Consider the following 23,430-nt stretch of genomic DNA (forward strand, 5'->3'; position numbering starts at 1 on the left):
TAGATTGTTTAAAATTTTTCCATACACACTTTTTTAAAAATTAAAAAAGGATTACTCTGATTATAGTGTATAAAATATGATTAAAATGAACAAGAATAAAAAATATTTTCGATAATTATTGGAAATAGTTATTATGTTTTGGGTATGCTGCCTTATTGAGGCTTTGGTCTTCGCAGTACGTGAACTTAGAATAATAGGTTGTACAAAATGTAACCGTACCTATCAATTATTGATAAGCAATAATCATTTATGAAAGTTAATTTGTCTGACTTTGCGTTTTTGTGGATATAAATGAAAGAAAGAAAAAAAAAACCGAAGAAAATATAAGATTAAACACTGACACCATTATACAATATGTAGTATAGCAATAAATTCGAAACTGTGCATCCAATTAAGCAAAGCATAGTATCACAGTGGATGATTAATTTATTTTTTAAAAAAATATTTTAACGTATTAGCATTGTTCATTTTTTCTAAATACTTCATTTTATATTACATTCTTCATTTGCTGCAGGGGGCGGGTCCTGGATGGGTCTCAGAAGGTATCTGTTCCCATTCGGAGAGCTCCATCTTATCTTGAATATATGGTTCTATTGAAAAAAAACAATATCGTCTCGAAAATGTATCTACTTCTATTTTGAGAGCTCCATCTCGTCTTGAAAAATGTTTTTTCCTATTCTCCATTTCGCCTTGAAAGGTATATCTGTTTCTATTGGGAGAGTTCTATCTCGTCTCAGAGTGTTTCTGTTGGAAGAGTTCCGACACGGGGAAAACTCGTATCGGGGAAAACTCCATTTCGCCTTGGAAAATACGTTTTTCCATTAGGAAAACTCCATCTTTCACGGACCTTGTCAGGAAAATTCTATCTTATCTCGTCTCGTGCGCAATCTTAGTGATGAAAGTATAGTACAGTCTAAGAATAGAAAAAGATAAAGAGTACATGGAAACATTTATTTCTACTCTCTAATATTAGGAAGGAGTTTTGTAGGTACTTTAATAATAATATAACTAATTACTTTGCTGCCTTGGAACTTAATCTCGTATATTATGTCTTGAAATGTAGCTTTCGACAATGGGAATGTTAAGAAAACGCAAAATGTTTTCATAATAGCATTTTATTTAGTACAAATACACTGTACATATGTTGTGAATAATACATGTATTACATGTATGTGAATAATGTATTTAATAACTTATTAGTTTAATAACTTTTGTTCTATATGTTGTTGATATTGTCAATGTAAGATCATATAAATATATATATATATACATGACGAAAAATATTAAATAAAATTATTTGTATAGAAAAAATAATAGCCTGTATATACGTATATATTTTTGGTTGCAGAATTATCACACTTTTGTATTGAAAGAACATGCAAATATTGCACATATTAATGGTTACTTTACCAACACATATTCTGAGAACAAAAATACATTCATAGGTTAATTGGATAATTTTATCTACAAAACAGGAAGTTCAGTTATGTTGAGCAATAAAATATACACTACTAGCTGTTACAATGATTATTATACATACTGTTCACAAAAGATAATGCAACTTAAATGTCACAGCGTCACATCATTTGATTCCTTAGAAAAAAAAACTTTTTATTTTCTAAGTTAAAACGACATATTTCTACGGGGAAAAAATCCTTTAAAATATGGAGAAAAAAATAAATTTAGCGATAAAGCATTGTAAGATTTTACTCGAACAACTGTCAATATGCACTTTTTTCTTTACCAATCGCAAATCTATTTGTACAGAACATGTCTAATTTAACACATGTGATTTAGAACATAATACAACATACGTATTTAATTATGTAATTTAAGCATGTGTAAAAGATAGCTTATAATGATACATCAGATAATGAGCGTAAAATGATCAGAAGGAAAATAATGTTTAGAACATAGAATGGAAAAATTTTACAGTTCTCAATACAATATTCTGTTATTCAGTGGTTCTTATTTTACTAGTAAAATTATATAATACATACAGTATAAGTAAATAAGCGCATAAAAAATAAGTTGTAGTTAATCAAATTTATTTCATATTAATTTAAACGTTTACTCCATGCAAGAGAATATTATATCTTTCCCCGTAAATCTTCGTTAAATACTTTGAGCATTGAACAGCTTGAATGATATCATTAGTGTCAATTGTACTGGACAGAAAAAAGAGATAGTATTTCTTATCTGCCTCTGGTCCACGGCATTGATTTCTTTTTTTTTAATATTATGTGTTTTACTTTATTTTTTAGGTTGTGTTAATCAATCAACTAGGTTGGTTCGTTGGACAAGAGTTTAGTGTCTCTTTCAGCACCGGGGATACATCAGATCTGGACCTATACGTTAACGTGGGATTCGATGCACATGAGCTCCTTCCGGCAATCGAACCAAAGATTCTCGTGCCAAAGACAATTGTGCTAACCATATAGCTACAAGGGAGCTCTAAGCAATCAACTTGCTTACTTTTTTTTTTTTTTTTGAATCCTTTCTATTCATTGCTATATTTTCTATTATTTACATAGTTTGCGTCATATTACTAATACATTTTTCTGACAAGTTCATACTGATGTCTCAGGTAGTATTTTTTTTTTTTTTTTTGCTTCAAAGACCAATTTATTTTCCTCAAATTACAGATGTTTATCGAAGAATGGGTGAAGTATACTATAAAACGACGATATGCATCACGTGTGAACATTTACGATATATGAGTTGAATCTGAATAAACTGTAACTTGCCTTTAGTTATTGAATTTCCTTTGTTCATGAAAATTTCACCAACGCACACACATGGGTGTGGCACCTACATTTTCACTTCACTTTGTTGGACATATACTGAGAGACGCTGATATAAACTCAGAGTTGAAACTATGTGGGAACAAGAAGAATCATTATTAGATAGTGGCCCTGTGCATAGGAAAGTTATATGCATTATAATCTATTAGGTGTTGCGAGTGAGGGGGAGTCACAAGAACATCTAACTCCGCCACTGATACTCTTCATCAGTTATTCTAATTTCTGTCAATATTTCATGCTTTTGCTAATGATTTTACGGCGTATGAATTGTTTAATCTCAAATTAGATGCTGTTGATTGGATGATTAGAATTTGACATATTTTTCAACGTCTATTTCGTAAATGAGAAATCTACTGCTTAAAATGATATCCAAATCTTACTCAGTTTTTATCCGAGGCAAGTAGTCCACGGGAAATTGACTACGGAACCAACTGCATTAGTCATTTGGTCACGAATATCAAAGCAATAATTCAAGTTGGATATATGTTACTCAAATTATTCAGTTTCATACTACCTGTTTTGTATGCAGGGAGTTGTTATTAACAATAAATTTAAATGCGAATAAGCAAGATGGTTAGGGCTATTAAATATGCTTAAGGGATAACCAAGACTTCAGTTTAATTCATATTTATGAATTCACTGATGTGTTTTCTGTACAAAGTATAATCTTTCAAGGCCCGCAGTAGAGTTAGTGTCAGATATATATCATATTCAATTGCTATTAAATATAGGCTACATTAACCTAACTGTAGTTAGCATCAATGATCTGACTATAATTTCCTGCCCAATCGATCCTCCAACAAACGAAGACTTGTAACGAGTGCTGTGTCTTATATCACGAGCAATGTTTTCTCAAGTTTTGTTCAAGATCATTAGAGTGTTATCATCTTCGCCTTTGGTGATTCCGAATTCTTTTTCCGATGGATAACCACCATGGTGGTTTGAGCTCAAGCTGTTGATTTATGTTTTATAATAGCCTCTGTGCTAAAAGGGAACACTAAACTTCCACAAAAACCGTAATCTTTCTTCCCCTTTTATCATCTCATTTTCAGAAACGGATAATAACAAATATGAAAAATGTTAAATTTTGAGGAAGCACATTTGTTATATTGATTGCGTTTAAATAAGAATGAGATAGTTTTGTTAGTACTTTGTTAGCATTTAGTGTCTTTATAGATAATTTTAGTTTTATATCCACAATTTAGGCCTTGCAGCTTGCATGGTAGTAACATCAAATTACTGCCTTAACTGTTGCAAGGAAAGAACCAGATTCTACAGATAGAAAATTTGAACTTGCACTTCGAGATGATGTAATGTTAAAGTGTTCTAATTTGGATAGATCACCATTACAATTACCATTGTATAAAGCTGTTACACCGTCTTTATTCATTAGTGTTACGTCTGCACCATACCTGATAAGAACTTCGATACATTCTATATGCCTATTATTTGATGCTAAATGCAGTGCTGTATTTCCATCACTGTCTTTATTATCAACTACGGAACAGTCTTTTCTTAACATTGCTGCTAAGCATGAAGCATGTCCTTCTTCAGCTGCGTAATGTAGAGGTGTTTTCCCACAATTGTCGAACCATTTTCCAAATGCATTTCTTTCCAGTAATTCAGTGAGAGCTTCGTAGCTTCCAGAAATAGCTGCATGATGTAGAGGTTCTTGTCCTTGATAATCATGGTAACGAAAATTTGCTCCTGCTTTCAGTAAACTTCTCATTATTTTAATATTATTACTTCTAACGGCATAAAAAAGTGGCGTCCTTCCTTCATAGTCCCTGCAGTTGACTTCTATTTTGTTCTCTTGGAGCAATCTTTCCACACATTTTTCACAGTTCGCAGCAGCACCATGTAATGGAGTTTTCCCACTTAAATCCACTGCATTTACATGTGCTCCGAATGATAACAACATATCAAGAACACTACAACTTCCTGGTAGAATAGCATAATGTAAAGATGTTCTTCTTTGATCGTCTGTTACATCTATTGAAGCTCCTGCTTGAAGAAGTTCAAACAATATTCCCACACACCCAATTTCAGCTGCATAATGAATAGGATAACGTCCTCTTTTGTCTGCGATATCTGTTTTGGCGCCGTGATGCAGAAGATGGTTAGTACTTAAGAGATATTTATTCCTAATCGCGTAAAAGAGTGGAGTTTGGTTGTTGATATCGTTAGAATTTACATCCGCTCCTGCTTCGATTAAAAGGGTGATCGACTTACAACTGGCAGACTCAGTGTCTACAGCGTAATGTAATGGGGTTCGTAGTTTAAAATCCTTAGCATTAATGTTTGAGCCACACTCTAGTAACAATTGGACACATTCTGAATTCGCAGCTGCACAATGTAACACAGATTGCTTTGAACTATTCGGTAAATTTGGATCTGCGCCTGCTTTTATTAAAAGAGAGAGAATTTCTTTACACCCTTGCCTCGCAGCTTCATGCAACGGTGAAGAACAATCTTTGAACTTCATATGACAACTAGAGTTATACCCTTCAAAATTGTTTTGAGATTCTCTTTCCAATGCTTGTATTTCAATGTGACTGGCACGGTGAGCATATACCACGCCAGACATTGTTGAGATAGAATTTTTATCTAGTTTACAAACACATACAATAACATTTATATATAAAATATTTAATATAAAAATATTTATGCTATATTAATCCTCAAAAATGTCAACTTTTGTTAACATTTCTGAACTGATCTTGAAGTGCAATTGAACAAAGTATGAAAAGCTTCACTAAAATGTCAAAATTTTACAACTGTAGCACGCTTCTCGTTTTCTTACGCAAAAACATCAGCAAAATAACCTTGCTTGTTCAATGTATACTTTGTACATTCATTTTTCTTTCCAGTCTATCAAGTCCTTCTACTGGTATATGCCAAATATGAAGATGTTCTACCTGAAAAATAAAGGAAACAAATAATTTAGTTCTATGGATAATTGAACAAAGAAAAAGAAATACATCTTTATATTATTTATAGTAAGATTGGATTTTTCCTTTCCTGAGTACGGAGTCATTAGTGACATTAATTGTTAAGAAGTAAAATTGCAAAAATGTAAAACTTTTTCGGAGTTTTGTGAAATGAATCAGGATGTTGGAAATCAGAAACTATAGCCGTGCGATGGTAGTAAGTTTGCTACTATATTGATCACTGAACCATTTAAAATATCACAAAAAATAGAGAATGACATTAAAAAATTATTACATTCACATTACTAACTAAACTTTAAAAACAAGCCACTAAGAAACGGAGATATCACATTGAAGAGAATAACGATTAGCAGTACAGCTCCTTAATGCATCACTTGTGTTGCCAGCTTCACCTATAAACAGTAAGCAGAGGAAGACCAGAGAGCGGTGTCCTGGTGTTGGCGTGACAATAATGTATCCTAATGGTCCAATCTCTTGTTGTCGATTGTGACACATTCCAACCAAGGATGTTATAAAATAGAGGATCTTCCTATATGTATACCCTATCTTCATAATATTAACCCAATGAAGCCAAAAATTAACTGGCCATCGGCATATCTGATTGGCTACTCTCGTTTACGCCATCGTCTGAACTTTCGTTTCCGCCGTGAATGTTGGCTCAAAATATTGCGATTTTATTGACTGGAGTGGACAGAGTGTGGATGGCGAAACTGTAACGTATGGCTTCAAGACTTTGTTGTATAGGTAGATCCTCTATTTTTATAACGTCCTTGATTGAAACAGATTTACACTACCACTCAAAAGTTTTCGAAGTCCTCAAGTTTAAGTGAGCACCTACACTAGACCTATTATTTTGACAAGAAAACTTTGCCGCTGTTTGTCCAAAGTACTTCTATCTAAAGCATAAAATTTGGCGACAGTTGGATTCAGATGTGAGAGATATTGCAGATAATATATCGAATTATAATTCTTAAAGTTCACACACAAAAGGAAATTTGAAGTAGATATTGCATGGTCTAAACAAAAGTGTGAGAATGAGGTAACATATTCTGAATTCTAATTCTAGCAATTATTCCATAGTCATTCATTTTCATTGATCGTCAATTTTATTTATCCTGAACGGCATAAGCGTGTGACATAAAGCTAAAAGATTTTACTTAATTTTGTCTATTCATTGCTTGTCCAAATTTGCTTCGAAAAGAGTAAAAATAAATAAAAGTTATCCCTAAAATACAATAAGCAGAAATAGTTCAACTACGTAAATATTTATATATAATAACATAATTCTGTTAGGACTCTAAAGGGATGTACACGAACATGTGCTATATTCTGATTTTTTAAAAATAAAATGCAGGAATGAGACCGGCATACACCTTTTCAATGTGCTGTGATGTTGCTCCATAAGTTGGTTAGATAACATAATCTCAATTTTAACAATTTTGACAATTTTGACACTGTTAGGGGCAGGCTTCCAAAACACTTTACAATATATTAAAAATATTTATGTTGTTTTATAATGTAGTAAATATTTTCTGCATACACATGTCAATTAATGTTGTTGAAAAATAAGGGCTTTCAAATTTTTTGAAAAATAACTTGTGTCAAAAATCATAGGATGTTTTAAGTAAGACTTCTGCTTTGAATTAGCAATAACTTCTATTAACAACAAAACACTATAATATGAGCAAAACAACAACAGGAAGATAGCAGAAAGCACGATCTTGTCATCAAAATTGATGTTTTTCATTCGAAACTAAATACCGCAATCAGTGCTACATTTCTAAATCTTCACATTGTGTAGCTTTCTTGAAACCATAAGCGGTGGGCATATATCTTCATTAGATATATGGACTAAATTATTTAACTGCATAAAGAAAACTTATATTATATGGCAATGACGCAAGAGCAATTAAATTATAAGCCTACCTATAATTTATTACGATATTTGTAAATGTTTAATAATTGTATTCTTAGGGATATGATAAAAAGTACGATCTACGTGTAAAAGAGGAAGGAAAGAATAAGATTACAATCGATATATAATATGAAGGAAAATGTTTTAATGTAAGATGAAGAGACGATGTAAGACTTGAGTGTATGGAAAGTTCTTACATGCCAAGTGACCTGTTATTAATGGTCGTAGCACATTACAGTGTTCTCATAATTGACATAAAACAGTCATTTTTATAAGGAGATACATCTTTAAAATAAACCAACATCAAATGCATATTTGAATGATTGTACTAAACATAAAGACTGCTTTAAAACATTTTACTTATTTATTTATATTTGAGTTTAACGTACTACGATTATGCATTTAGGTTAAGGAAGACGGTGATGATGAGATGGATGTTAATGGTGGAATGAAGAAAAGAAAGGCAATGGAAAAATCCCGAGATAATCCATGCACATAATGTTTGTCCACCACAAAGCCGACTTGGAGGGAGCTGGCATCAACCTAGAGACTCGACGCACCATAGGCGAGGACTCTATCACTGAGCCACCGCAGACCCATCTTGTTGACATTTCTTTTAATAACGTTTCTGGTTGTAAACTACTATTAACAGTTTTAATAGTATTTCTAATAAAAGTCGCCTCCACACTGAACTTTGTTGATCCAATTACTTAAACTAAATAATGCTACGCTGCTGTTGTTAATGAAACACTTTCTTCTAAAATACGAACGAAATTGTACGTCGTTTTCAGAAAACTTCACCCAAAGAATCCCCTTTCCCCAAATTTAATTACAACTTGTGATTTTTCTCAAGAAATGACGTATGAGCTCCCTCGTGACTATGTAAATAGCGTACGTGCCTTTTTGACTTTTGAGTGAGTTTTCAAGGGCGATTTTCTCAAAAATGAATCAGACAAATTAGTTCATATTTCACAAATAAACGTTCCATTAAGAAACCTACAATATGATTAAAATATTTCTCATTTAAAAAAATCAAAAGGGATAGTTGGCCCTTGGAGTTGAGTTTTTTTCATATGGTTTTCTTAAAAACGACAGGTAACTTTGTTCACATTTCACAAACAAATTTTCCATTAAAAAACTTACAGTATAGTATAAATCATTTTTCATTAAAAAGAATCACAGATTACTGGAAAACTGAGAACTGAAAAGATTAAGAACTGGGTTAATAATATTTCAGTTACTATTCTTTAGATTTTTTTTTCAAAAATATTGAGTGAACAGACGGGTTAATAACATTTAATGCCATCACTTCTGATGGCAACTGATTACTAACTGTTCCTGACAATGTAGCGAGAACGAAGAATTGAACATTAATTATTCTATTTACCTTCTGTACGTACATGAATCAGTTCTTCATTATCTAATAGAGATTTTTATTTTGCTTCTAGCGTATTCTTTCTACGTTCATTGTCTGATTTTTTCTGGTCACTTTTTGCAACCATAGTCCCATTTTCAACCAAAAATCATAATGAACCCAACATTGGATCGGTGAGCTCATCAACGGGAAGCAACTCCAATTTGTATTAAAGACTACTTTTGATCGGTAATTCTCGATTTCAAAACATTTATAAAGTTATGAAATAATTTTCACTAAGATTACAGACTCATGAACATACATCAAAACTTGAAGGGCACATTTAAATCGACATAATTAAGAAATATGCAATGCACGCTATTGAAAATATGAGCATACCTTGGTGTACACATATCCATAAAGATATTAACATTTTTCACATCCTCAATAACTGGCATTAAATAAGCCTTTTCTACTAAAACCATTTAACAGCATTTATCATAATATATGAGCATTTTCTTTCAACCTACAACAGATTCCCATTTTCTTCTAGCTAAGCACACAATCACACTTAATAGTCATTCATGATAAAGAAGTTATTATAGAAACGTATTTCGCTCCAAATCAATTTTCAAACTTTTTTCTTTCTTTTTTCTTTTTCTTTTCTTTTTTCTTTCTTTTTTTTTACACAAGTCACTTCAAGATATGCATGTGCGTGTGCATCGTAGGTCACTCATTACACACGAGCAGAAAACTATAATTTTGCTCACTGGAGGTAAGAAAAATAAAGATTTCGAAGAAAACTTCCTTTTTTTTTTTAAATTTAGCAATAAAACGTCAAGGGAAGATATAGAAAGCGCTGACAAGTGAGTTCAGCCCTACGTAGATTGCATATTTTCCTTCTTGTTCATTGATTTCGCCAAGTTGAGAAATTCTTCAATTACTTTCAAACAAGCACCACGCTCTTTGATGACATTTTAACAGTATATGTTTAAATCAAAGCTAAAGATACTGTCATGAAGCTTTTCATGTCATTAATTGAAATTTGGTGTTTATTGAAATTGAGTAAGTTAAATATGTTTACCTTAATCATTATTGTTTGTGTCCACGTACATTCGTGTCCAAAATGATTGTCGCATATCTATAACTGTCTTCTCGTAAGAATATAATTTGATAATGATTTTGCAGGGTACTTTTAACACTCATATTATGTGTATAATCGGTAAATGTATATTTGTGGTAAATTTCATAGGAAAAGAATTATAAATACGAAAATTAGAATGAGTAAAAGAAAATGTTGCTAAATGGACAAGAAAGTTATATTTTCGTTTTATTGTTCTTATTTACTGCTCTTTTGACATGAAATTTGCCACATACATGTCTTTGCCGATTATACACATATTAAATTATAAGAAATTCCGGGTGAATTTGTTATCAAATTATATTCCTACAACATATTTATAGACATGCGACAATAATTTTGGACATGATTGTACGTATCCCATGTGCCTCAGTGGTAAATACATAATACATTTTTATTATCTTCAAGTATTAAAATATGTTAAATAATAATATCCTAACTATATATAAAACTATATGAACTGACATAAAATAAAGAGGTACTTCCAGTTGACGTAGAAAGTTGAAATTTGACATGATTGTAGCTTTCCGGAACTACATGAATCCCAGAGGAAAATTGCCAATAGTGAATATTTTTAATTTTTTTGAGGTCTAAAGGGAGGATGAAGAAATTCCCATGTTATTTAAATGGACTTTTTTTTTTTTACTTATAATCTCATATTTTAGGTATTTGGAATTGGAATTAAAACTTGAAATTCGGTATGCTTGTACGTTTTCGTTAGCGTTACCTGACTAAATAACTAAAAATAAAAGTCTCCAAATTTAGAATGGTTTTATGGGGAACTGAAAAATCTTTCTTATGTTATTTATATGGGACATCTTCTACACTCCAAAATGTTTAGGCACTTCCTGTAGGGCTACAATGATGAAATTTGGCATAATTGTATCCTTCCGGGAGTAACCAGTAATGAACATTTTCCGATTCATAAAAACATACTCCATTTGTTCCTATATCGTTGTTTAGCCGTGATGTGAGGTAGAAAATTTTCTTCTACATTTTCCCCGAAAATTTTCCGTTCTAAATATATAGCAGTGATCAAGTAACAATTCCTCAGTAATCATAAAATAGATTGAATTCATGTATAGAAATTTTAAAAATTGAAAGATCGTTTAAAGAATCTGAAAATTTTCATGACTCGAAATATGGAAAAATTGAAAAACTTTTTATAAGTCGGAAAATTTTCATCATTTTGAAGCAAAAAGTAAAACAACTTTTTATGAATCGGTAAGTTTTATTGCTCTGTAGAAACAAGTGAAAGGAATTTTCATAGGTCCGAAAATTTTCATTGTGATGTAGAAACAAGTGGAAAAACTTTTCATTAGCCGGACAATTTTGGATATTATGTATAGTGATATTAGGTGAAAAATTTTGTACTCTATTTAACTCCAAATTGAGCTACAAAATTCAATTTCTGTCGAGGAAAATTAGACAGCAACAAATTATAATTTTCCAATTAGTTTTCGGGAACCAGAAAATGTTCTAATATTTCAAGTTGGGGAGTAAAAATTTACAGTGTTTCTCTCTCTCTCTCTCTCTCTCTCTCTCTGTGTCTGTGCGTGTGTGCGTGTGTGTTTGTGTTTGTGTCTGTATATATATATACATATATATGTAAAGTGCACAGAACATACATTGAGCTCGTAGAGAACAAATATCCCATTCAAATATTTAAAATGTAACAAGAAATCAAAAAGAAACCTTTGTGAATTTATCAATTATTTCAAAAACAGAAAATTCCACTATTTCTTCACATGCCTATGTAATGAAGTACATAAAAGTTCCTTATGAAGATTATTTTTGTAACAGAAAATAAGAAAAAATGCCTTTGATTTTATTGCGTTTAACACTCGTAAATCATAGGTATAATTTCAATATTGGAATTTTGCATAATCAACATCTTAGAGCAGATATTTGTATTGTAAAACTACCATTATTATGTATAAAAATGTATTGGAAATAATGACGATTCGATAAAACAGGTACATAGGTATATAAGAAAGAAATTTGTTTTTTTTTTTTTATTTTGTAAATTAAAATGAAATTACTTGTTGCGTTTAGAACGCAGCGCTAATAGTGCAGCTTTTTACGTTTCTTTTATTATTTTATTGGAAGAACAACTACACAAATCAGCTTCCTTATTAGTTATATTTCACTTTCTCTTCTGAATGAATGTATGAATGAATAAATGTTTATTTCTAGAAAATGATCAGTATTTGTTTTCATAAGTTACTTAAACTCGAATTTTGGGTAGTCAGAGATTTACAGTAGGTACTTTATATTATCTCTACTTATTTATAAATGTTGCAGTATGTAAATCTAGAAAAGTAGTAAAGCTATGAGAAAACTTCGTTTTACGCGTATTAAACTGACGAAATATAATTTTGTGAGATCAAAGGTGGATTCTGAGGGAAGAACATATTGAAATTTTTGTAGCATTTTTAAAGAAATGAAGAATTGTTAGATTTTCACTTCATGAATCTTTTTCTTAGACAATATTTATTACAAATATATTTTACGGCTAAACAACCATGTAAGAATAAGTGGAGTATGTTTTTATGAATCGGAAAATATACATCACTTTTAATAAATTTAAATTTTAAATAATAGAATGGGATATTTGTACTCTACGAACTCGACATATGTTCTCTGCACTTTACACATACACACAGAAAGAGAGAGAGAGAGAGAGAGAGAGAGAGAGAAAGAGGAAGAGAGAGAGTTGAATTGAGTTGAGTTGATTTTGAGTTTAACAACCCTTTCAGCAACGAAGCTATATGAGATGGAATCAACTGATTAACGTGGAATCCGAACTACGTGAGCTCCCGCCGGGAATCGAAGCCAGGTCTCCCATGCCAAAGGTGCGTATGATAACCGCTTAGCAACGAAGGAGCTCGCAGAGGGAAAGAGAGAGAGAGGAACACTTTGTAAATTTTTACTTCCCAACTTGAAATATTAGAAAATTTTCAGGTTCCCGAAAACTAATTGGAAAATTATAATTTGTTACTAACTTTCCTCTACAGAAATTCAATTTTGTAGCTCAATGTGGAGTTAAATAGAGTGCAAAATTTTCCACCTAACATCACTATATATAATATCCAAAATTGTTCTGCTTATGAAAAGTTTTTTCCACTTGTTTCTACATCGTAATGAAAATTTTCCGATCTATGAAAATTCCTTTCACTTGTTTCTACAGAGCAATAAAACTTTGCGATTCACAAAAAAGTTGTTTTACTTTTTACTTCAAAATGATGAAAATTTTCCGACTTATAAAAAGTTTTTCAATTTTTCCATAGAAGACAGAAAATATTTCGATTCATGAAAAATTGTTTCACTTGTTCCTACATAGTACTGAAAATTGTTTGAGCCATGACAATTTTCAATTCTTTAAACGATCTTTAACTTTTTAAAATTTTCCACCTCACATCACTACGAGTAACCCTCAGGAAAATTGCCAAAAGAGAATATTTTTAATTTTCAGGGGTCTAAAGGGAAAACTAAAAATCCCCATGTTATGTAAATGGGCGTTTTTTTGGGATACAAGATCTTATTTTTTACGTATTGAACCACGAAAAGAAACTTGAAATTCGGCAGAATTGTGGGTTTAAGAGATGCGAGGCCGTAGGCCTAGCAAAGCAGTGGTCTAGGGGCAAAGCCCCAGCTTGCAAATTCTGTAAATATTAAGAACAAACGCACGAAATTCACTCTTGATAGAAAGGCTGACACGTAAGAGATGCGAGATCGCAGGCCGAGCAAATACCGAGGTGTGGGGACAGATGCTACAGATAGCCAAAGGGTAGTCTTTTTTTAAAAGTCTTCAAATATAGAGGGTAGATTTATACTTATCTTTTCCAATAAAACGAAACTGGATTCAGTGACATACAAATGTTTGATTCGCGTGCATTCAAGTCAAAATATTCTTTTACACGTGGAATTATGTTGAGTTCTTTTACATCCTTAAAGAACATGAGTTATGAAGGACAGGACCTACTATTAACATGGGGTCCAAAACACGTCCGGAGCTTGAATATGACACAGTAGGTGGATACAAGTACCATTATATAAGATCAACCCTCATGGTAGGTTATAAGCCATTCCTCAACACACTATCTTGCCTTCAAGAGAATTGGATTATAGGACCAAGTCACATGCTGAGCATTATAAATTTATTCGCATCAAAAACATTGACGGCGCTAGGCTAACATATTGAGGCTAACATATACTAAAGGGGCAATACAGTGATGATTTCAGGGGGTGACCCATCGCGAAATTTTCCCCGGGACATCTCTTCTAGCTCCATTAGTCTTCGACCTGGGTTATCAGTATTTCCACAGTACTACTTTCAGCAACCGTTTATTCGAAGTCCTTCCCCAAGGGAAATCTGAAATCATCACTGGGCTAATAGGTTTAGATTGAAAACCCAGTTGGACTAAAAATTCTTGCAGACAGAACTGTTGTTATTATTACTATTATTATGAAAGTTTTTATTGTATATTGCTGGAAGACACCAGCGTTTAACATAACAAACGTTAGCAATGTGTTTAGTTTTGTTTGATTGAATTTAATAAACTTTGCATCACCGAGTTTATAAGAGTTTATTTTAACACTCAGCTCGAATCACACATATGTTACGCCTTACACTGCAATTATGAGTCAGTCAGGGTAAAATCAATCATTTATACATTGAAAGTATTTCATAAGAGACATGACTATATATTGAAACACCTGAGACAATTCGAAACGAATCAAATAATTGGCTGCACTTATACTAATATGTATACAATTTCATTCAGTGAGTATGATTCATTCTTTTAATATTGAAAATATAGGCTTAGGCTACATCGAGGAATTACACTTACATGTATAAACACATTTCCTATACATTATTGACGATGGTATCGTGACAAGACCAAACTTAATACAGTCTTTCGGCTTTTTTCGGTCGACAATAATAGCCTGCATATCGTCTCGAGTAAAAATAATCGTATCAGTCTTTATTTTGTCTCGATCAATGCTTGTTTCGATCTCGTCGTCTCGGTCCTTTCTTGAAAGTCTCGAAATTAATTGCGTGAAGTTAAAACGAATAAGTTATATCATATTACAGCCTAACATTTTCTCTATTTATTTTTTAAATTTATTGGTTACTATAAAACTATTGTAGGCTGAATAATTCTTCGTAGCTGTATAACGGACATGCTTTCTTTAGACTACATGTGTTCACGGGCTCAGTTCCCATTGGGCGTATCAAGACTTGTGTGAAACCCGAATAATGATTCAGATCCCATTTTAAGCAATAGATTTTGTATTTAATGTCCTCGGTACCGAAAAGAGCAATAAAACTTTAATCAAGCAATTCCAATACTTTATGATCTTCTGGCTAGCGCACACGACTTTTTAGCACGGGGTTCTAGGTTCGATTCCCGATGGGAGGGCATTAAAAAATTTTGAAAGCATTGCGATGATTCGGTCTCCAACTTAAACCGTACGTTCACGTCTCAAATAGTTTCTGTGCTGAAAGGTACACTAAATTCTGATCCAACCAGTTTACATTAGTTTTCATCTTCATAGCTCTAATGAATTCCCTGGTTTAATTTGATGGTTTTTCCCTTTCCTTAATTTTACCTCTCCTGTTATGAAATACCTGCTTCTGCTCTTAGCTAATTTTAACATTTTATCCTCAGTGTCAGAATAAATTGGTATGTATCATTACTTACACATGCAGTTCCAGTAAAACAACAATAACATTTTAAACCTGTCTTTCCCAGGAGAAGTCCTAACTGTATGGAAAAATAAAGTCGGAGTGTTGAAATCTTATGTATGCTTTACAAAATTAAGTTTTGCTACAATTTGTCCACTAAGTTATTTAAAATGACTGGAAAGAGAATAAAATATATTGAATCGTAACTCAAAATGATGTGCTTTTAAAAGTATTTTCGATATGACTAGTAGTGATCATTAGTGGTATTCACCTCTTTTCTCGTGTGTATACGCGTATCACTCCGACCACCCAAGAGCGATATTTTCACTATATAACACAACGTAATATGCAACGAATTTTGAGTATAAAGCGTAATTTCAGTAACTTCTATTAATATTCAGGACGAGACGTAGGTTTTCGAGACTGGGCTTGGTCTCGTATCGAAATACTGTAAAAACGTCTGTCTCGTTCTCATCTCGGCTATCTCTGTTGAGTCTTGGTTTTGTCTCATTCGCGGAACGACCCGTACTTGGAACGACCTAAAGAGTAGGTCTACAAAGGGACTTCAAGACGTTTTTAGAGAGCTCATCCTAGTCTGTTGTAGCGTTGTCTCTGAATGAAATACATGGCTTAAAGTTTAAAAAGTACGAGTTGTATCGTCTTTCTATCAATAAGGATTTTAATACGAATTCAAATTAGCTTCTTTCTTTTTCTAAATGTAATATTATAGTTAATAACATATTTGCATAGCCAGTAAAAGTTCTAGAACTCCCTCGTAACTATATAGTTAGCATACCGCTTTTTCGCGCGGAAGACTCGGTATTGATTCCGATGGAAACTTATGTAGTTTGGATCCCATGTTAAGCTGTAGTGAGTACACGTTTCTTATATCCTCGATGCTGAACGGGGCACAACATACTAACTAACCAATCAAACAATCATAAAATTTCTAGAGGTAGTAGTTTGGTTTAGTAGATCAACGCAAATTTAAACATATTTGTGTACTGTAAAATAAGCTTAAATTTAAAGGGGCCAACGAAAGCTTTGCAAAGCAGAACGAAGCCCCTCAGACAATTTGGCGTCTCTGCACTAGCTGGCAAATTTTTCTCGGAAGGATGAATATTGAATGTTGAATATTGAAATTAATGAAAATTGAAATTCATAAAGGATTAGTTTAATTTAGATGTTAATTTGAATCGGATAACCTATCCGAAGCTGAGTTACAAAAGTTAGTGTGGTAGTCCCGTACCTTTAATTATGCATTAACTTATACCCTGTGGTGATTACTGAAGATGATGAAGAAGAAAAGAATATAGCAAAATAAATAAATAAATGAATGAATGAATAAATAAATAAGAACTTCCAACGTACCATTCTTTAAACAATTTGGGTTTAAGATTATTGAGTATTTAAGAATACAATATTATCAAATATGCTGTGTTAAAAAAGATATATATCAAGTTTAAGGTCAATAACCATTTTATCGTTCTTATAATTTACTATTACTTTTTTTTTTGCAATGTTATCTTCAGAAATGACATATGAAAAGAGAAACTGATATGTAATTGATAAACATTATTAAAATTACATCAAATGCTATTGTTAAGCATTGTTTAATATTTCGAAGAGCAAAAACAAAGGGAAAATCATTCAATTATAATGAAATACACGTCAATCACATCACCTTTCGATACAATCAGGTTGAATAATCTGACATTACTTAGGAATTTATTGAAATTGTATAGTGATAAGAAAACGATATCATAAAGTAAGAAATGAATTATTGAATGCTAAATGTAAATTGAATCAATTAGTAATATTATTGATGATTATGTTCTTCTGGTTATTTCAATATGATTTACATATTTTATTTTTAAAAAAACATTGAAACTAAATAGTTATAACTTTATTCCATGTAACTTTATTCCGGTGATATGCAAAATATACAAATATAGTTTCATTTATATACACACGTTTAGTAGTGTCAGCGTTCAATTTGTACATTTTTTAGATACGGGTTTGAATAACGACCAGCGTTCGTGTTGTAATATTGTATTACAGTGTGTACATGTTATTTTTTCGTAGATTTTTCCATCACAATTACACAGTATAATAAAAGGGTATCCAGCTCTTAGGTTTTCTGTGAGAACACACCAGGCACGCATCCAGGCATTTATATTGGGGAGGGGGGAGATCTAAGCTTTGGGGGAGATCCAATACTACAAGCCACTACGTCTGTGTAGCATTGAAGAGATATTATTCTCCACCCGAAAAGATGATAAGTGATTTAAAATACTTCCACCTATATTTTCAGAAAAAATATATATATATATATATATGATAGAACTGGATCCCCCTTTAACCAGCCCTATAAGCAGAAGTCTAATGGGATTAGGTCGGGTGATCTCTGAGCGACCCTTTCCGTTTGAGCCTGTTTAGCTCTCGTATTCTCGCCAATGGACACGACAATACAAATAAAATATACTTTTTAGGTTTTTTGACATTTACATCCTTCGGTTCTGTTCTTTAGGCTAAAGAAAACGATTACGAAATTAGTGGTTGTGATGGACAATGAAAAAAAAAAAAGATTTAGATTTTCCAATTCGTTAGTCTACTATTCTGTAACTTCTTCTGGATTTGTTATCAAATTTCGTGACCTATAAAAATCACTGAAAAATTCGATAGTTCTATCACATATAGTACATTTAATTTACATATGTGTATATACTTCACACACACATCACTCCTTATATCTGAAAAGGCAATACTGAACAAGGAAGAAGTTACCTTATTCCAATATGAAGTATCCAGGAAATCCATCAACGATGATCACAATACCTGTTACTTTTCTTTTTAATATAATATTATAGTAACTTTCTCTTCCACACTCATATTACCAAATACAACACTTAAACAGATAAAAAAAGAAAAACTTAACAACTTATAAACCGATAAAAATCTAACACTATTGACGCAATTTCTTTTGAATGTATCATATCTTCATTAAAATGATGAAAATCTAATGTTGATGTAATTTCTTTCGAGCTTAAATAATTTTCTCTCAAAGTAAGAAATAAACAAGTTTATCTTCGAGTATTCAGCTTATTCTTCAATTATTTGCTTTTCTTTTCTTCCAGGACCCTAATTTCCTACGTATTTTTATCTCATCCCTCCTCTTCTTTATTTTTTGTAGTTCCCAAACTTTCCTTTCGTTTCGAGCGTCATAGCCTTACAACCATTATCACACTTGAGGACACAACTGTTTTTTTTATTAACTACACCATATTGAGAGACGCTTGCATGAAAATATCGTCGAGCTATAAGAGATTTTTTCATGGGGATTCAGCAAAACACTTCTTGTTTACAAAGTATCCTCTTTCTATGACTGCAATCCCATGAAACATACACAGAATCCTCATGGCAAATTTCAAAAAACACAGTATCGTCTGCGTCTAAATTTTCAATAAAAACCTATTCAATCTTTGCTTTCTTCATTCAAAATCTCTCAGTTTCTGCTGGAATTTCTTATTTTCAAAAAATTTTAAGATAACAGTTTTTCATTTCATCTGTTTCTGAACGAGCAATCCAGTTCGTAGAATCGAATTCCTCTAAAGCTAGGATCACTCGACTACTATTCAATACTGAATTTACGGTTGAGAGCTCATGTGGTTCGTATTCCACGTTTAGCTGTAAGTTCACGTCTCATATAGCCTCGCTGCTGAAAGGGACGCTAAAATCAAATTAAATCAAAATCAAATAATGAATTAAGCACATCTCATGGTGCCAAACATGTTATTACGTAAAGGACCTCTTTTACTAATTAGTTTTTTTCAAATATAGCAATCAAGAAGTCCCTGCAATCATGTGTCATGGAAATGATGTATATTACTTTCAAATCTTTTATAACTTTGTGGTGGACAAACATCGTGCTCGTGGGTTTTCTCGGGGTTCTCCCGTTTCCTCCCACTTTCTTCATTCCACCATTTCACTCATCTCTCATTATCACCATCTCCTTTAGCCTAATCGGCATAACCGTGGGACGTAAAACTCAAAGATTTCAATTTTTTTTCAAATCTTTTATAGTGATAACGAAGTGGCATTACCAACTACTGTACAACTCACTAAAAGGCAGTAGTAGCGCAACTACTACGAAACTCGAGTAACAGACAAGAAGTTGGGTCAAGTGGGGCTATTTTGAGACAAAAAATTTAACTTTTGCCGTAACTTCTGTACTATTAGTGCTAGGAAGGTCACAGAAGTAACGTAATGAAATGAAATCTTTAAGTTTTACGTCCCACGTTTATGCCGGCTAGGCTAAAGGAGACTGTGATTATGAGAAATGAGTGAAATAGTGGAATGAAGAAAGTGGGAGGAAACGGGAAAACCCCGAGAAAACCCACGCACACAGCTCACTTGGCGCGGCTGGGATCGAACCATGCACCAGAAATTAACGCTCTATCACTGAGCCATCACGGCCCGAAAAATATCGTAATATAGTGAATTGGGACATCTACTGAATTCTATTACCTGGGAGCTATTATGAGACATTGGTATTGCTATTATAGGACATGTTTATTACTCAGGCTCAACTGGTCATACGAACGTGTAAGGGTTATTGTAAGACAGATGCAAAAACATGCTGTCAAAAAAAAAAAAAAAAAAAAGTTTGTTGACTGTAACGAAGACACGTTGGCATGCCATTCATGATATTAGCAGGACTTGAACCCAAGGCAGACATATCTTGCAATCACTAACACAATTTTCAGGGCCGTCCGCCAGGGTGGGACAATTTTCTCCTGGATTTTCGAAATACATGTCAAAATATTAGATTTATTTATTTACACACTACAGTATTTAATATTTTTACTGGAAGTCATGGAATGCGCGTTAAAGAATTGTTTCACGTGAATTGTATATCGGCCTTTAGCTCCCCACCTGTTGGGAAAATTCTGGGGGCATCTCTGCTAACGTCTTATTTAAGACTGGTAGGTGGGCCCATATCCACGGAAGGCTAGGGGGGCCGGCCCCCCTAAACTTTGGCTGGTCCCCCTAAAAGTTTCACGGTAGTCTTGCAAATGAACTATAATATGGTGATGAAGTATAATATGATTGCGTCGGGCCCCCTAACTTCTACCGGCTGGCTACGGGCCTGCTGGTAAGCCATATCAACCGGCAAATCATGTTACTTTTGTTAGTAGTGCATTGTATCTTGATGTATACGCACGTGACGATGATCAGCACCCTTCAGAGATACACTAAGTAAAAAGTTTTTCTCCTTTGATAATTTCATTTTTCAAATAAAATCAAATAAACATAAAAGAAAACTTGGAGAATGCTTGCCTATATACAAACATTCAAAAGATAATGTGTGTATCCAATAAGGCATCGTACAATTTTAACCTTCTACCGGACAGAAATAGTTCCTGTCAATTCTGATTTGTGCCCTAATAACATATACAATATAAGTCATATCTACTGTATTTGAATTTAACGTTGGGAACACGGTGGCTTAGTGGTAGAGCGTTCACCTCCGGTGCGTGGTGTTCTTGCCTCGATCCCAGCTCGCGCCAAAATGGGCTTTGTGGTGGACAAACACCGTGTTCGTAAGTTTTCTCGGGTTCTTCCGTTTTCTCCTATAGCTATTACTTATTCCACCATTGTATTCATTACTTATCATCACCGTCTCCTTTAGACTAGCCCGCATAAACGTGGGACCTAACACTGAAACACTGAATTTAACGTCCAACGATCATACTTGTCTGTTCTATTCTCGGTAATTAGATGTGCACTCAACGGTAAACATGATAGTCAACCATTTCAATCGAAACACAAAACTAAAATTAAATCTAACAACTTACTTTTTTATTTGTTACAAACTAAAATATTCTGGAAGCACTGTATAACACTAACTGATATTGCAGACTGTTCTATTTCAGATCAAACAGGAAGATAGGATAAAATATTAAACTCACTTCAGATTTAAAACTAAAACGGATGGATTTAAATTAAAAATATTTCATCTATTGAATCCTATAGAGAATTTGTATTTTAAAAATAGAACATTCCAATGTAGAAAAGCACTTACTACGATCAACGCATGGGTATTGACACACATTTACACTCATCTAGCCTTCATACTGGTTTGAATGAACGCGCAGATTTGCTTTAAAAAAGAAAAAAAAATACAAGTACAGTAAATGAACAGCACTGTAATTTGTTGATTGCGGTGTCACTGAAACACTGCGTTCTGCTTTCCTCCTGAATGCAACGCAAAGTATTATTGCCATTGTCATGAGTGAGACTAGAGGAGTAACCTTGAAGCTTATCAGTTAAAAAAAAAAAAAAGAAAAAAAGTTGTAGAACTTGGTGTACTGTTGACATTTTTTTCTTCATTTATTTCAGTGTAGACGTCAGTAATCAGAGAAATATATTGACTTATATTAAAGTAGAAACTACTCGTATTTGTGAAATTTTTCTTGTTTCTTACACAGTCCTCTGAAGAACGTCATCTATAGCTTTTTTCTTATATATATGTATATAATTACTGTAAACACTGAACAAATGAGAAACAAAAGAAAAAAATCAAAGTTTCTAATCAGAAACTATAAAGTCTCGCAGGAAAATGTTGTTATAAAGATTTACAATAAAAAAGAATAAAAGTAAATGGTTTTAAAAATAATAAGTACCTTTGGAATTGATAGAGCACACAATTTTAGGATTGCCAGCTCAGGGCATGGATATGTTTGTTCTTTCACTGTTTTTTTCATTATCACCACTCTCAGTGCCGGATTTAGGTTTGATGGGACCCTAAGCTATTGAAAGGGGCCCCATATACGTCAAGCTTTAGGATCCCTTTATATGTCAAGCTTCCTTTTTCAGTGACAAAATGTCGTGGTTTTTAAGGTTTGAATGTATGCTATATGCTAATTTATGGACCTAATGAATATCTAAATGGAAACCAGGGCAAATCACAAACAGGGCTGGGAAACGGGGGCTCCATTGTAAGCGGAGCTGGATTACAAAACACCATTATTGTATGTGCATTTTATCTTATTTGCTTTTTCTTGTTATTTGGAAATTACATCACAATCAGTTTTTTCTTTAAATTTTTTGGGCCCCCAAGCAAGTAGGGCCCTAAGCTATAGCTTGTTTAGCTTACACGTAAATCTGGCACAAACCATTCTTTATTGTCTTCCTCAACTCTGGTTCCCAATCTTTTTTGACTGACGATACACTTGACCAGGCCGGTAGCCAGCCCAAAAATGTAGGGAGGGCCCGGCTGAAGTTAGGGGGGGCCCGATCCAACCATACTATAGTATATCATCGTATTATAGTTCATTTGCAAGCCTACCGTGAAAATTTTAGGGGGCCAGCGAAAATTTAGGGGGGCGGCCCCCTAGAGCCCCCTGGATACGGGCCTGCACTTGGCTGAATGTTCACGATATCCCAACACACTTGCTTTTAGACTTCCACACTATGCTATGCACAAGTGTCGGAGGTCTTTTAGAACAGCTATGTCCGTCCGTCTGCCTGTCGGTCTGTTGACAGGTATAAGAGCAAAAATGATGTTATA

At 33.1% G+C, this 23,430-nt stretch overlaps 1 protein-coding gene across 1 annotated transcript; it reads right to left on the reverse strand.

Moving 5' to 3' along the window:
* Positions 1 to 1,211: 1,211 nt before the first annotated feature.
* Positions 1,212 to 22,098, reverse strand: LOC145692785 (uncharacterized). The gene is made up of 2 exons (XM_081768259.1): positions 21,943 to 22,098; positions 1,212 to 5,722 (listed from the first exon to the last, which is right to left on the reverse strand). Exon 2 carries the CDS (start codon positions 5,389 to 5,391, stop codon positions 4,036 to 4,038), a length of 1,356 nt encoding a protein of 451 aa, XP_081624385.1. The 5' UTR covers positions 5,392 to 5,722; positions 21,943 to 22,098; the 3' UTR covers positions 1,212 to 4,035.
* Positions 22,099 to 23,430: the final 1,332 nt, after the last annotated feature.

Source organism: Thermobia domestica, chromosome 1 (genome assembly GCF_964235325.1).
Source record: "Thermobia domestica chromosome 1, izTheDome1.hap1.1, whole genome shotgun sequence".
NCBI classification, from domain to species: domain Eukaryota; kingdom Metazoa; phylum Arthropoda; class Insecta; order Zygentoma; family Lepismatidae; genus Thermobia; species Thermobia domestica.